A 16,420-nucleotide genomic window follows, 5' to 3' on the forward strand; every position below is an offset into this window, starting at 1 on the left:
CTGGGGGCTCATGGGTGGCTCAACTGGTTAAGTGTCTGACTCTTGATTTTGACTCAGGTCATGATGTCATGATCTGTGAGATTAAGCCCCACGTCAGGCTCTGTGCTGACAGCATGGAGCCTGCTTGGAATTCTCTCTCTCTCTCTCTCTCTCTCTCTCTCTCTCCTTCTCTTTTTTGCCCCTCCTCAGCTCGCACTCTCTCTCTCCCCCAATAAATAAACATCAAAAAAAAAAAAAAAAATCTTCCTGGTCCTGTTTTTCCTCAAAGGTTTTAAATGCATGCTCATAGCTGCTAACCACCATGCAAATGATGTGCAAAATATCGGAAAAGGAACACAAAGAATGACCAAGTTAAAAAATGTGAACCTGAAGTTGTGACTTGTGAATACCACACAGAGGATCAGCAAACCCTGCAAGAACTTCAGTGGTAGCTGGGAGGGCTGCTAATGCTTTCAACTTGGATCCCGTCTCTCAGTTAAGTCGAGAGTATGATCAAAAGGGGGAAGATTGTTAAAAAAAAGGAGACAACAGGCCCAAAATGGAGTCACTTGGGCTAAAGCTCATGTGACCAAACCAAGATTTAATACTTAACTTAGTTACAGTCAATCTGGAATTACCTGGTCAGCACTAGTGAGGTAATCTGCTTGACAGACCCCTGCTGTCTCCCAAAGGAAGGTGACTTTGCCTGAAACAATCCATACTTTGCTAGTAACTTCCTTGTCCTAACTGCCTCCTGTCTGTAAGTCTTTCATTTTGTATGGCTCTTCAGAGCTCTTTTGTATCTGCCAAATGGGATGCTGCCCAATTTATGAAATGTTGAATAAAACAATAAAGATCTTTACTATTTCTTCAGTTGAATTTTGTTTTTTTAACACAGGCATTCAAATTTGCATGCTAACAAGGGCTATGACAGTTTGGAGTGAGAAAAGAGGCATATGGGTTACACAGTATAGCATAACTATGAGTGGCTAACTTTTTTTTTTTCTTCTCTACTTCCCATTTTCCTTCTCATATGCCCCTCTGTGATATAAGAAAAAAACAGAACCAAACACAGACACAAATGTGACAACTATTTTGGGGATTTCAGAAAACGTTCTAGGTAAAAATCACATATATCTAAATGTTCAAATGGCATGATCTTAAAGTTTTAAGGAACCATGTCTGGACCATATTAACTTTGTGTCATCACACAGCGGAACCACCCTTTGAGACTGCAACATAAAGCTCCTATGAAGCTGAGAGCAACAAATAGGACAGAACAAAAGATGACTATACATTGGGGTACCTGGGTGCCTCAGTTGGGTAAATGACTGACTTTGGCTCAGGTTGGGATCTCATAGTCTGTGACTTTGAGCCCCATGTTGGGCTCTGTGCTGGCAGCTCGGAGTCTGAAGTCAGATTCTGTGTCTCCCTCTCTCTCTGCCCCTCCCCCCACTCATGCTCTGTTTCTCTCTCAAAAATGAATAAACATTAAAAAAATTTTATAAAAAAAAAGATGACTATACATCAAATATGTAAATCATACTTTACCCAATTCGCTATGACAGTATTTGAATGATTATTTTTTCCTGAGAGAAAATTTGGTTCTTGTATTTCAGGAGTCAATGAATTTGTGCCACAAACTCATTTTACAGTGCATAAAGGAATAGGAAGTTAATGTAGCAAATGAAGGGGTCATAAAAGAATGAGATTAACTTGAGCGTACTGCTTTGGGGAGGGTCTCATACTTCATATAAAGAATACTTCATGTTCTTGAAGGTATGTGAAGTCTTTCTTTTTTAGGAAATCCACTATAATAAGCTACAAAGTATCTTACTTTGTAAGATGTCCCTTATAATTTCTAAAGATATATCAACTTTAAGATGCCTCTATTTCAAATTAATTTTTAAAAAAAACATTTCCTTTATCTTTCTCCAACTACACTGTATCCTTGGGGCCAAATAATAAGACCATTATTATTTGGCTTTGTCACCCCAAGAATAAGGAATTACTCCACACCTACAAATAAAAAAAATTAGCCTGGTACTTCTTGTTGGAGCCAACAAAATCACAAAGTTCTGCAAAAGCCTAAATATATTCCTATTACAAACATCTTTCTACTAAAGAGACTTACCACAGGATCTTTTATCTCAAGAGTAGCCTTAAATTTCTCAATACAACGCTTCTGAAGGCATGGGATGGTAGTAACTTCTGGACTGGTAGACAAAATAAATACTGTGATAGCAGTAAGGAGACTGATTTCATCAAGTTCTTGATGTGTTCCATCTACTAAAGAGAAATGATCTATCAGAAACATCCCAACATTGACAATTGACATATTTATTGTTCTATATATCTGTGAAGATGCATCTAGTTTGACAGCCAACAATTTCTTTTGTGTACACAACAGTTACAGACAAACACTGATGGAATGATTTTAAGAATCCTGGAAAATGTCATAGGTTTCAAAATGTGCACTGTAAGTAATTCTAGAGCCAAAATTTACGAAAGTGATTATATTCTTCACAGGAAGACATCTGTAAATGTGTAGATTTACCAGGAATATACATTTATTAGTTGTGTGACCTTGGATATCTAACCCCATTTGTCGTTTTCTCACTTGTAAAATGGGAGTATTAACAGTACTTACATCTTATAAAGTTATGAGGAATTATTCAAGTAAATCATTTAGAATAGCATGTTACACATATGCTCAACATGTGTTAGCTATTATCATTTTTGTTGTGAAGCAGATGAGAAATGAATGTACAACTGATTTTTCTTGGTTAAGAATAAGGTATTCATATTTTCATAATACAAATGTCAAGTTTAACTACCTCGTGCTTTGCTATATATATATAATTTCTTAACAGTACAGAAAAACCTAAAATTATTGCATGGGCCACATTCATTTGAGGAAATTTTCTAGTAGATGTAATTTTCCTTCATTTCCCTCCATATTTACCTTCATATTCTCATTCAATAATTTTAATGAGCCTGCTGTGAAAACTCAATGTTATTTGAAAAGGAAAAGGTGTAGCAAATTCGAGTCACTAAATTGTGTAAGAATGGATTGCTACTTATGAAGAAATGATATACAGAGATAGAGATAATAGCTTTGCTAACATTCATTCAGTAGTTAAGAAACATTCACTATGTGCCAGGACTCTTTCTGGCACTGAGAATACAATTCACAGAGAAGATATACTGTGTACCAGAAAGTAAATGAAGAATTTAATTTCAGTTCATCACAAAGTCTATGAATATAAAAAATTCATTAAAAGATAAAAGAAAGCAACCCGGGAGTTGCTACATTGGGTGGTCAGAGAGAGCCTTGAGGAGATTAATATCTGAGCTAACACTTGAGAGACAGTAGCAATGAAAGCAAAATATTATGGATGACTGGGATTTATTTTATAAAAATAATTTGAGTAATATCAAGGTAAAAAAGTACATGGGTCAACACTTAAAATTATGACAGCATCATTATAAGTACTTCATATATATTAAATGTTTAATCCACACAACAGCACCATGAGGTGGGTATTCTTATTTCTCCCATTTTATGGATGAGAGCCTGAGGAACAGAAATTAGTCATTTGCCCAAGCCACACAATTAGTAAGGCAGAAGGTCTGATTCCAGAAAGCATACTGTTAATCATGATGCTATACTGCTTCCCATAGAGTTGGTACTTTCAGTCATTCATGGCAACTTGAAACTACAACAGTAGTTTCAACAGTAGTAAACTAGTCTGTTTGGTAAAAATGTCTTTTTATTTCCAGTGAGATAAAGTTCTCCTGGGTTCCTCTTCCCATTTCTTCTAAATTCCTTTATTCCCCCACCCCTGCCCAAATTCCCTTATTCTCACCCTCTTTTACCTAGAATAAACACAAGATTCCCTTAGCATCAGCCCCATGGAGAGGCCTTTGTGGTACAGAAGCAAGGCTTCCTGCTAATAGCCAGCAAGAGGCTGAAGACTCTTTCCAAGAGCCATGAGTGAATCATCTTGGAAATGGATCCTCTAGCTACAGCCCTGGCCAACATCTTAACAGTAACCTCATGAGAGAGAACCACGCCCCTATGCTGCTTCAAATTCCTGACCTATAAATTATCAGATAATAAATGTTTTAAGCCACAATTTTTGGGCAATTCCTTACACAGAAAATGGTTAACCTGTGATCATCAGTTCCTGCTTTAATTTCTCTCAGTAGATAGTCTAAATCCTCACGGTCCTAACTGCATTCTCTGATAAAAACAAAAAAACGTATTTGTGTGTGTGTGTGTGTGATGGAAGAGGCAAGCTCATTGTTAACTCTCAACATAAAAACTTATACCTATTACTTCCTATCTATACCTCGTTTTCTTTCCTCAATTGGTAAAGGTTAATCCTTCTAAATGTGCTATGAATTTTATTTCTTCCTGCTTAGAAAGGAACATGGCTTCCTTCCCTAATATTTCTAACTCCAATCCCATCTCTACCTTCTTTTCTCCCACATATGCACAAATTCATGCTAGAGTTTCATCTTAAAAAAAAATTCCTTGATCTTGTATTGTCCTTGTCCTTCAGCTTTCTCTTCTTGTCAAGAGAAGTCTATACTCAATCCTTCCCCTTTTCTTACCTCCCGTTTACACCATATTTATACTGTTGACCACTCTCTCACCATTAAAACTCTTTTCTCTGGCTTCTGTGACTGCATTGTCCCCTGAATCTCTTCCCATTTTGCTCCATACACTCAATTTGGGTGATTTTATCCATTCCGTAGGTTGCACTGACAACTCTCAAATGAAATACACATAGTCTAAATCATCTCTAGCTCAAATAACTTTCTCGAACTCCAGACCTCTACATATTTTGTTTCCCTGGATTATCCGATAGGTATTTCAAACTCAATTCGCTACATTCCCCTGAAAGTGTTCACTTTGGAATTTCTGTTAATGCTCAGTCAACCCACCCTTTCAATTCCTGAATCAAATTATCAGTAAATTCTGTTAATACATGCTTAACGTTTCATTTTTCATTATTCTCTTTATCCTTACTGCTGCTATCTTACCTCCAAGTATCTTGCTTTGTTTTCTATAGCTGCCACAGTGATTCTTCAGAAATGCAAATCTTAACACTTTACTCTCCTCCTTAAAACCCTTTAGGGATTCTACATGCATATTAAAATCAGCCCAAATTACAACCCATGCAAACCCTCCATAAAACTGGCCCCATGTACCCTTCAGCCTCATCTCTTTACTAATCACTATTCATCACCCTCCTCTTTTCCCATAACCCCACGTTCTTTCTTTACTCTATACCTGCTGTCCCCAAACGTACCATACTATTTAGGACTACAGATAAAAATGTTGTGCCTGGAGCCCGTTTCTATGATGTCCATGTGGAAAATGCTTTCTAATCCTATAAGAAATTGCCTGAGAAGTCTCTTGGTAGATATACAGGTGTACCACTGAGATCCCCTTCATGGCGGAAGGTGCTGCCCAGCCATGGGGAGTATGGTCAGCTAGCTCCTTCAGGGTTGGCCTCAAGCTAGAGTTGCCTTGACTGAGATCACATCTTTCCTGGGATAGCCCACATCTGAGGATAAAGTACAGGCCATTTCTGTCCTATGTGAGACACTCAAATGGGCAGGCAACCTGTAGAGCTCCCAACAAATCTGCTGAGTTTTGTTGGGGGCTTGCACTGGAGTCAGACTTCTTTGCCCAATGTTGCCTTCCCCTACTCCTTTCACACCTATCTACAGATGTTGTTCCTTAATAAACCTCTTGCTTCCCAAACTCCATCTCAGCCTGAGCTTCCAGAGAACCCTACCTGTTACACTCTGCCTGATTCACTCACATAGAGCTGATTACTCTAAGTTTTTATCAGTCTCTTTTTTACTGTACTTAGAAATGCAGTGATAATTAAGATATTACTGTTGCCTTCAAGGAGTACTTTGTGGTAGTAATCACACATGTTAATCATATGACAATTTGTAGGAACTAGACTCCACGAGACTCCCAACTTTGGGCACAAAGTAGGTGGTCAATAAATGCTGACCTCAACTGAAACTTTTATACCATATAAAATAGAGTATGGTGAATTGTGACATTTTGTAAACAGAACAAGGAAGGCAGGGACAATCTGTAGTATGTCTAAGGACTTTTTACAATCACCATGATGTCATGTTGAAAATGAAAACTGCACAACAATAACATGGGTGAACCAAATTTTACAGATACTGAACATAATACTATCATTTATTGATATATGTCAGATAATAAGCAAGATGCTTTCCATGTATTATGTTACTGCTCTAACAATTTCCTGCAACACAATACCCTTATTCTGTTAATGAGAAAACTACAGCTCAGAGAAGTTGAGTAACTTGGCTAGTCAGTTAGCCAGTAAGTGGTGGAGTGAGGATATAAACCTGATTAGTTTTATTTTAGATTTACAATGTATACTTACGCACTTTGCCAGCTAGTTATGGATCATACTGTATCTGTAAATTAATTATTACATTTGAAGGTCTCTCACTATTAACTTAATATACAAGAGGCCAGTCATTTAACAGCATTAAAGAGTAAAGATACTAAAATGAGAATACAGATGTTTTTGCTTATACGTATTCTCTGAACACATTATACAGTGAATATGTGGTCTCCTCTAGGTGAGAATGCCAAACACCATCAGTTAAACAGCTTATTCTCAAAAAAAAAAAACACAGGTCCGGAAGATGGCGGCGTAGGAGGACGCTGGGCTCACCGCGCGTCCTGCTGATCACTTAGATTCCACCTACACCTGCCTAAAGAACCCAGAAAACCGCCAGAGGATTAGCAGAACGGAGTCTCCGGAGCCAAGCGCAGACGAGAGGCCCACGGAAGAGGGTAGGAAGGGCTGCGAGGCGGTGCGCGCTCCACGGACTGGCGGGAGGGAGCCGGGGCGGAGGGGCGGCTCGCCGGCCAAGCGGAGCCCCCGAGTCTGGCTGGCAAAAGCGGAGGGGCCGGACGGACTGTGTTCCCACAGCAAGCGCGACTTAGCGTCTGGGAGGTCATAAGTTAACAGCTCTGCTCAGAAAGTGGGAAGGCTGGAGGACAAAGGGAGGGAGAGCTGCTGAGCCCCTGGACGGACGGCAGAGCTCAGCTTGGCGGGGAACAAAGGCGCTCGCCAGCGCCATCTCCCCCGCCCATCCCCCAGCCAAAATCCCAAAGGGAACCAGTTCCTGCCAGGGAACTTGCTCTCGCAGCGCAAACACCAAACTCTGTGCATCTGCGGAGCCAAACCTCCGGCAGCGGATCTGACTCCCTCCCGCTGCCACAGGGCCCCTCCTGAAGTGGATCACCTAAGGAGAAGCGAGCTAAGCCTGCCCCTCCTGCCCCCGTGCACCTTGCCTACCCACCCCAGCTAATACACCAGATCCCCAGCACCACAAGCCTGGCAGTATGCAAGTAGCCCAGACGGGCCACGCCACCCCACAGTGAATCCCGCCCCTAGGAGAGGGGAAGAGAAGGCACACACCAGTCTGACTGTGGCCCCAGCGGTGGGCTGGGGGCAGACATCAGGTCGGACTGCGGCCCCGCCCACCAACTCCAGTTATACACCACAGCACAGGGGAAGTGCCCTGCAGGTCCTCACCACTCCAGGGACTATCCAAAATGACCAAACGGAAGAATTCCCCTCAGAAGAATCTCCAGGAAATAACAACAGCGAATGAACTGATCAAAAAGGATTTAAATAATATAACAGAAAGTGAATTTACAATAATAGTCATAAAATTAATCGCTGGGCTTGAAAACAGTATACAGGACAGCAGAGAATCTCTTGCTACAGAGATCAAGGGACTAAGGACCAGTCACGAGGAGCTGAAAAACGCTTTAAACGAAATGAAAAACAAAATGGAAACCACGACAGCTCGGCTTGAAGAGGCAGAGGAGAGAATAGGCGAACTAGAAGATAAAGTTATGGAGAAAGAGGAAGCTGAAAGAAAGAGAGATAAAAAAATCCAGGAGTATGAGGGGAAAATTAGAGAACTAAGTGATACACTAAAAAGAAATAATATACGCATAATTGGTATCCCAGAGGAGGAAGAGAGAGGGAAAGGTGCTGAAGGGGTACTTGAACAAATTATAGCTGAGAACTTCCCTGAACTGGGGGAAGGAAAAAGGCATTGAAATCCAAGAGGCACAGAGAACTCCCTTCAGACGTAACTTGAATCGATCTTCTGCACGACATATCATAGTGAAACTGGCAAAATACAAGGATAAAGAGAAAATTCTGAAAGCAGCAAGGGATAAACGTGCCCTCACATATAAAGGGAGACCTATAAGACTCGTGACTGATCTCTCCTTTGAAACTTGGCAGGCCAGAAAGGCTTGGCACGATATCTACAGTGTGCTAAACAGAAAAAATATGCAGCCGAGAATTCTTTATCCAGCAAGTCTGTCATTTAGAATAGAAGGAGAGATAAAGGTCTTCCCAAACAAACAAAAACTGAAGGAATTTGTCACCACGAAACCAGCCCTACAAGAGATCCTAAGGGGGATCCTGTGAGACAAAGTACCAGAGACATCACTACAAGCATAAAACATACAGACATCACAATGACTCTAAACCCGTATCTTTCTATAATAACACTGAATGTAAATGGATTAAATGCACCAACTAAAAGACATAGGGTATCAGAATGGATACAAAAACAAGACCCATCTATTTGCTGTCTACAAGAGACTCATTTTAGATCTGAGGACACCTTTAGATTGAGAGTGAGGGGATGGAGAACTATTTATCATGCTCCTGGAAGCCAAAAGAAAGCTGGAGTAGCCATACTTATATCAGACAAACTAGACTTTAAATTAAAGGCTGTAACAAGAGATGAAGAAGGGCATTATATAATAATCACAGGGTCTATCCATCAGGAAGAGCTAACTATTATAAATGTCTATGCGCCAAATACCCGAGCCCCCAGACATATAAAACAATTACTCATAAACATAAGCAACCTTATTGATAAGAATGTGGTCATTGCAGGGGACTTTAACACCCCACTTACAGAAATGGATAGATCATCTAGACACACAGTCAATAAAGAAACAAGGGCCCTGAATGATACATTGGATCAGATGGACTTGACAGATATATTTAGAACTCTGCATCCCAAAGCAACAGAATATACTTTCTTCTCGAGTGCACATGGAACATTCTCCAAGATAGATCATATACTGGGTCACAAAACAGTCCTTCATAAGTTTACAAGAATTGAAATTATACCATGCATACTTTCAGACCACAATGCTATGAAGCTTGAAATCAACCACAGGAAAAAGTCTGGAAAACCTCTAAAAGCATGGAGGTTAAAGAACACCCTACTAACAAATGAGTGGGTCAACCAGGCAATTAGAGAAGAAATTAAAAAATATATGGAAACAAACGAAAATGAAAATACAACAATCCAAACGCTTTGGGATGCAGCGAAGGCAGTCCTGAGAGGAAAATACATTGCAATCCAGGCCTATCTCAAGAAACAAGAAAAATCCCAAATACAAAATCTAACAGCACACCTAAAGGAAATAGAAGCAGAACAGCAAAGGCAGCCTAAACCCAGCAGAAGAAGAGAAATAATAAAGATCAGAGCAGAAATAAACAATATAGAATCTAAAAAAACGGTAGAGCAGATCAACGAAACCAAGAGTTGGTTTTTTGAAAAAATAAACAAAATTGACAAACCTCTAGCCAGGCTTCTCAAAAAGAAAAGGGAGATGACCCAAATAGATAAAATCATGAATGAAAATGGAATGATTACAACCAATCCCTCAGAGATACAAACAATTATCAGGGAATACTATGAAAAATTATATGCCAACAAATTGGACAACCTGGAAGAAATGGACAAATTCCTAAACACCCACACTCTTCCAAAACTCAATCAGGAGGAAATAGAAAGCTTGAACAGACCCATAACCAGCGAAGAAATTGAATCGGTTATCAAAAATCTCCCAACAAATAAGAGTCCAGGACCAGATGGCTTCCCAGGGGAGTTCTACCAGACGTTTAAAGCAGAGATAATACCTATCCTTCTCAAGCTATTCCAAGAAATAGAAAGGGAAGGAAAACTTCCAGACTCATTCTATGAAGCCAGTATTACTTTGATTCCTAAACCAGACAGAGACCCAGTAAAAAAAAGAGAACTACAGGCCAATATCTCTGATGAATATGGATGCAAAAATTCTCAATAAGATACTAGCAAATCGAATTCAACAGCATATAAAAAGAATTATTCACCATGATCAAGTGGGATTCATTCCTGGGATGCAGGGCTGGTTCAACATTCGCAAATCAATCAACGTGATACATCACATTAACAAAAAAAAAAAGAGAAGAACCATATGATCCTGTCAATCGATGCAGAAAAGGCCTTTGACAAAATCCAGCACCCTTTCTTAATAAAAACCCTTGAGAAAGTCGGGATAGAAGGAACATACTTAAAGATCATAAAGGCCATTTATGAAAAGCCCACAGCTAACATCATCCTCAACAGGGAAAAACTGAGAGCTTTTTCCCTGAGATCAGGAACACGACAGGGATGCCCACTCTCACCGCTGTTGTTTAATATAGTGCTGGAAGTTCTAGCATCAGCAATCAGACAACAAAAGGAAATCAAAGGCATCCAAATTGGCAAAGATGAAGTCAAGCTTTCGCTTTTTGCAGATGACATGATATTATACATGGAAAATCCGATAGACTCCACCAAAAGTCTGCTAGAACTGATACATGAATTCAGCAAAGTTGCAGGATACAAAATCAATGTGCAGAAATCAGTTGCATTCTTATACACTAACAATGAAGCAACAGAAAGACAAATGAAGAAACTGATCCCATTCACAATTGCACCAAGAAGCATAAAATACCTAGGAACAAATCTAACCAAAGATGTAAAAGATCTGTATGCTGAAAACTATAGAAAGCTTATGCAGGTAATTGAAGAAGATATAAAGAAATGGAAAGACATTCCCTGCTCATGGATTGGAAGAATAAATATTGTCAAAATGTCAATACTACCCAAAGCTATCTACACATTCAATGCAATCCCAATCAAAATTGCACCAGCATTCTTCTCGAAACTAGAACAAGCAATCCTAAAATTCATATGGAACCACAAAAGGCCCCGAATAGCCAAAGTAATTTTGAAGAAGAAGACCAAAGCAGGAGGCATCACAATCCCAGACTTTAGCCTCTACTACAAAGCTGTCATCATCAAGACAGCATGGTATTGGCATAAAAACAGACACATAGACCAATGGAATAGAATAGAAACCCCAGAACTAGACCCACAAACGTATGGCCAACTCATCTTTGACAAAGCAGGAAAGAACATCCAATGGAAAAAAGACAGTCTCTTTAACAAATGGTGCTGGGAGAACTGGACAGCAACATGCAGAAGGTTGAAACTAGACCACTTTCTCACACCATTCACAAAAATAAACTCAAAATGGAAAAAGGACCTGAATGTGAGACAGGAAACCATCAAAACCTTAGAGGAGAAAGCAGGAAAAGACCTCTCTGACCTCAGCCATAGCAATCTCTTACTCGGCACATCCCCAAAGGCAAGGGAATTAAAAGCAAAAGTGAATTACTGGGACCTTATGAAGATAAAAAGCTTCTGCACAGCAAAGGAAACAACCAACAAAACTAAAAGGCAACCAACGGAATGGGAAAAGATATTTGCAAATGACACATCGGACAAAGGGCTAGTATCCAAAATCTATAAAGAGCTCATCAAACTCCACACCCGAAAAACAAATAACCCAGTGAAGAAATGGGCAGAAAACATGAATAGACACTTCTCTAAAGAAGACATCCGGATGGCCAACAGGCACATGAAAAGATGTTCAACGTCGCTCCTTATCAGGGAAATACAAATCAAAACCACACTCAGATACCACCTCACGCCAGTCAGAGTGGCCAAAATGAAGAAATCAGGGGACTATAGATGCTGGAGAGGATGTGGAGAAACAGGAACCCTCTTGCACTGTTGGTGGGAATGCAAATTGGTGCAGCCGCTCTGGAAAGCGGTGTGGAGGTTCCTCAGAAAATTAAAAATAGACCTACCCTATGACCCAGCAATAGCACTGCTAGGAATTTATCCAAGGGATACACGAGTACTGATGCATAGGGGCACTTGTACCCCAATGTTTATAGCAGCACTCTCAACAATAGCCAAATTATGGAAAGAGCCTAAATGTCCATCAACTGATGAATGGATAAAGAAATTGTGGTTTATATACACAATGGAATACTACGTGGCAATGAGAAAAAATGAAATATGGCCTTTTGTAGCAACATGGATGGAACTGGAGAGTGTGATGCTAAGTGAAATAAGCCATACAGAGAAAGACAGATACCATATGGTTTCACTCTTATGTGGATCCTGAGAAATGTAACAGAAACCCATGGGGGAGGGGAAGGAAAAAAAAAAAAAAGAGGTTAGAGTGGGAGAGAGCCAAAGCATAAGAGACTGTTAAAAACTGAGAACAAACTGAGGGTTGATGGGGGGTGGGAGGGAGGGCAGGGTGGGTGATGGGTATTGAGGAGGGCACCTTTTGGGATGAGCACTGGGTGTTGTATGGAAACCAATTTGACAGTAAATTTCATATATTAAAAAATAAAAATTAAAAATTAAAAAAAAAAAAAACCACAAAAAAAAACAAAACAAAAAAAAACAAAACCAAAAAACACATTCCACTTGCTTTTTAAAGCAAACTGAACAACTACTTCCAAATAGCCTTAATTACCTGGATCCCAACAGTCAAGTACTGTGGTTAAAGCGCTACGGAGAAGATCAGTCCAAGCAGTGTGACTCTTTTCTGCTCTGGCCATGGGAGAGGACACTATTCCTTTCAGAGCCTGTAGGGAAGCTGCAACAGTTGAAGATACCTGGCCCCCAGGTAACTTCACAGCAGTTTCTCTGAGGACCCCAATTGTAAGGTACAATATAGTAGGGAGAATTGAGATGCTTCCTGTAAGATACATTTTTAAAAACACTGTGTTTCAGTCTATATATACAGTTCCTAAAAAGAAATCAGCAATGAGTAAGGCACTGTCAAAGATTTCTAGCCTTTAAGACATTTTTCATAAAGGATTAAAACTGTTAAGATAATTTAGGTAGGGTTAAGATTTTTAAGACCGGATTACATTTTGGTTGTAATTGAAAATGTTATTTAAATTGTGTCACAGTTTCATCATCTTTTGCTGTCTAACTTGGTGGTTGACAAATGGTGAATTTATTTTTATTTTTTAGTGTGATAAAATACAGATAACATAAAATTTATAATTTTAACCATTTTAAAGTGTACAATTCAGTGGCATTAAGTACATTCACAATGTCGTGCAACCACCGCTAGTATCCACCTGAATTTATTTTATATTAAACTCTTTTTTTTAAGGAATTTGTAGCAATCAACTCAGTACAAATTATTAACATTTCATGGTCACTAAAGAGTTAAACAGTTATGTTTAAAATGAGATTAAAATTAGAATGGTAAATTTTATGTTTCTAGAGGCTACTCAACAGAACTCTTATGGTGTATTTTTATCCCATATCTTCTATTAGTCACTTTTGCTGCCACTCTTGGGGCAAAGTAGTATGTGAGAATAAGGAATATAGGTTTTAATTCAAATTGAAACTAAAAATACGATAGCACATAAATTGATCAAGACATGTTTAAGCAAAAAAAATGCTTACCAATTAAGAAATCTATTAAGTACTAAGTATGTATTATGTACTAAATTTCCTGAAGGATACAGTATTTCATTGGAAGCAAAACATATTTGTTTGTATATAAGTTTTTCTTTATACGTAATAACCAATTATATATAATGTCTCTATATGATACATAAAACCTATCTACATACAGAAGCAACATTGTACACACACATATACACGTATGAAAATGCAAAACTCATTACGAGCTGGAGTTTTTAAGGAAGCATTTACAGGTGACATAGGCCTGGAAATGAACTTCAAAGGAAGGCAAATTATAAAAAAGGGGAGAAGGGATGGGCCTCTTCAGATCATGGACAATAGCACAACAGCAATGAGCATGAAGGAATCAGGAAGAGACAATGATTCAGCAGAGCCCTATGGAGCCTTAAATGCTACATTAAAAGTATGGACTTGATTTTGAACTGATGACAAATTTCTGTCATCGAGACAGGAAAATCTGTTATGTATTTTTTACCGAAAAAAAAAAAAGCCTAAGAGCTAATCATTGCCACTCACAGGTTAAAAATATTGTCAACCAAAGAAGAGCATTACCTGTCTAAAGTCCATGCTATCTCTATATTTACCTTCACCCTTTTAGTAAAACAAATTATGAGAATGCATTGTTAATCTTAGAGGATTAAAAACATTACCAACCAAACCTTTGGGTCGGCATTTGTTTAATGAGAAAAGGACTGGCGACCATTATCTCCTTTATTTATTAATACCATTTCTCTCCTTCCAGGTCAAAAAAAGCAATCACATCCCACAGCATACCTTCAGGAGAGCACACTGCAGGGAGTTCCGAGAGGATAACTAATGCCGCTGACACCAGTCTGCTTCCATCTTCTGACAGCACCTGTGGCTTGGTAGCTTTTACTCCTGGGCTACCTGTTAATTTAGGATTTAATTCTGGAAGCTGTCTAACTAGAATGCATACACACAATTCCAGGGTTGCAAAAACCAAAGATTTCCCAGGCACAAGTCCTCCTGTGTCCTTTCCCTCTCCAAACTCTGGCAGGGTTTCCTTTTCAGCAGCCCCATCATCAACTAAAACAAAACACAGAAAAAACAAGTGTTGAATAATCACTCTGTGTTTGCTTTGCTTTGGGTTGATGGCAATTTCATTTCTGCTGTAGGTAAAACATTTAAATGGCTAAAGTCTTGGGTGTTAAAGACTGAAAGAGAAGGTTACAGAGGTAAAAGGAGTTGTCTTTATTATGGCTTCTTACTGCAGAGGATCAAAAAAATTCTGTGTAACCCTCTCAGCCTTAAAACATTGTCTGGTTAACACCTTGCTGTTAAGAATGTGAACCTGACAGGTCCAGGTCCAGCTCCAGTGCCGACCAGCCCAGGACTGCCTGACTCTGGGGCTCCTTTTGAATGACAGAATAAGTCCTTGTGTTTTAAATCCACTCTTAGATTGAGTTTCCTGTTTCATGTAGTCAAATGTAATATTAAATGATAAACTCATCAATACCAAATTAGACTTATAAACAAACAATTTAATTACTTTGCAAAAAGTCAGTCATTAAAAAATTGTCAGTAGTTACGGGGCACCTGGCTGGCTCAAGAGGAAGAACAAGTGACTCTTGATCTTGGGGTCGTGAGTTTGAGCCCCAATGCTGGGTGTAGACATTACTTAAATAAGTAACTTAAAAAAAAAAAATTGTCACGGGCACCAGGGTGGCTTAGTCGGTTAAGCATATGACTTGATTTTGGCTCAGGTCATGACCTCACGGTTCTTGAGACAGAGCCCCATGTCAGGTGCTGCACTAACAGTGCAGAGCTGCTTGGGATTCTTTCTCTCTTTCTCTCTCTCTCTCTCTCTCTCTCTCTCTACCTCCTCTGCTCATGCTCTCACACACTCTCTCTTTCAAAGAAATAAACATTAAAAAAAATTGTCAGTAGTTCTTCTGTGTACATTGGTAAACACAGCTAAAGTAAGTACTTAATATAAGGGATATTTTCTCCCCTTCCAGTATTTTGTTAAAATTCTCATTTTCCCCAGGAATAGTGGTTTGGCTACTGACAATACCCAAGCTAACATGTAGAGGTGAATGAAAGGACATAAAGTTATACCTAGAGAGGTTTTACTTGTACTACACACAACATATTACCAGAACAACACAGACTTAAGAAGACTTTAAGACATAATGCTGATTTGATTATAGTAATATGGTTAATCTGGCATTATGGGTTAACATTCACCTTCTGCACTTCGTCTTTTCTCCTTGACATGTTCTTGAGCTGCACAGATAATCTGTCTTACCACTTCAAGTGAAGCCAACTGAATAGAAGGTGATTCTCGGGTCAAAATTACTCGATGTAGTACATTCAACAACTCGATGCCCAAGTCCTATCACAGAAAACATTTAGGGGAAACTGTAGTGGAAATCACATACTTACTTTTTTAAAAATACCAATGTTAAATGCCATGAAAAAATTGAAAAGAGAATATAACAAATTGTTCACAAAGAATAAAGGTGTAGGTACAATAAAGTTAAGTAATACTTGTTCTACTTTAAACCAACTCCAGATTGGTTTTTGTCCAATCTTGCAGGACATGGCACTATGACAAAAGATCATTTTTACACAGGTCCTAAAGTGGGAACATGGAAAGGGAAACTTTCAAAACAAGATGAGAAATGTGACTAAAAGAATTCAAGCACTGCCATCTAGATTTCCAGACCTATACTGA

General features: G+C 39.0%; 1 protein-coding gene across 4 annotated transcripts in view; it reads right to left on the reverse strand.

The window, feature by feature from the left end:
- HEATR5A (HEAT repeat containing 5A) overlaps positions 1 to 16,420 on the reverse strand; it is a 126,369-nt gene that overhangs the window by 10,947 nt on the left and 99,002 nt on the right. For 2 of the 4 annotated variants that reach the window (XM_042989514.1, XM_042989512.1), the window contains 4 exons: positions 15,931 to 16,078; positions 14,497 to 14,769; positions 12,752 to 12,976; positions 2,114 to 2,265 (listed from right to left, as the gene is read on the reverse strand). In XM_042989514.1, the coding sequence (XP_042845448.1) occupies positions 2,114 to 2,265; positions 12,752 to 12,976; positions 14,497 to 14,769; positions 15,931 to 16,078 (798 nt within the window). Of the gene's footprint in view, positions 1 to 2,113; positions 2,269 to 12,751; positions 12,977 to 14,496; positions 14,770 to 15,930; positions 16,079 to 16,420 lie in introns of all 4 variants that reach the window. The other 2 variants (XM_042989513.1, XM_042989511.1) reach the window with 1 other exon arrangement.

This window comes from Panthera tigris, chromosome B3, assembly GCF_018350195.1.
Source record: "Panthera tigris isolate Pti1 chromosome B3, P.tigris_Pti1_mat1.1, whole genome shotgun sequence".
NCBI classification, from domain to species: domain Eukaryota; kingdom Metazoa; phylum Chordata; class Mammalia; order Carnivora; family Felidae; genus Panthera; species Panthera tigris.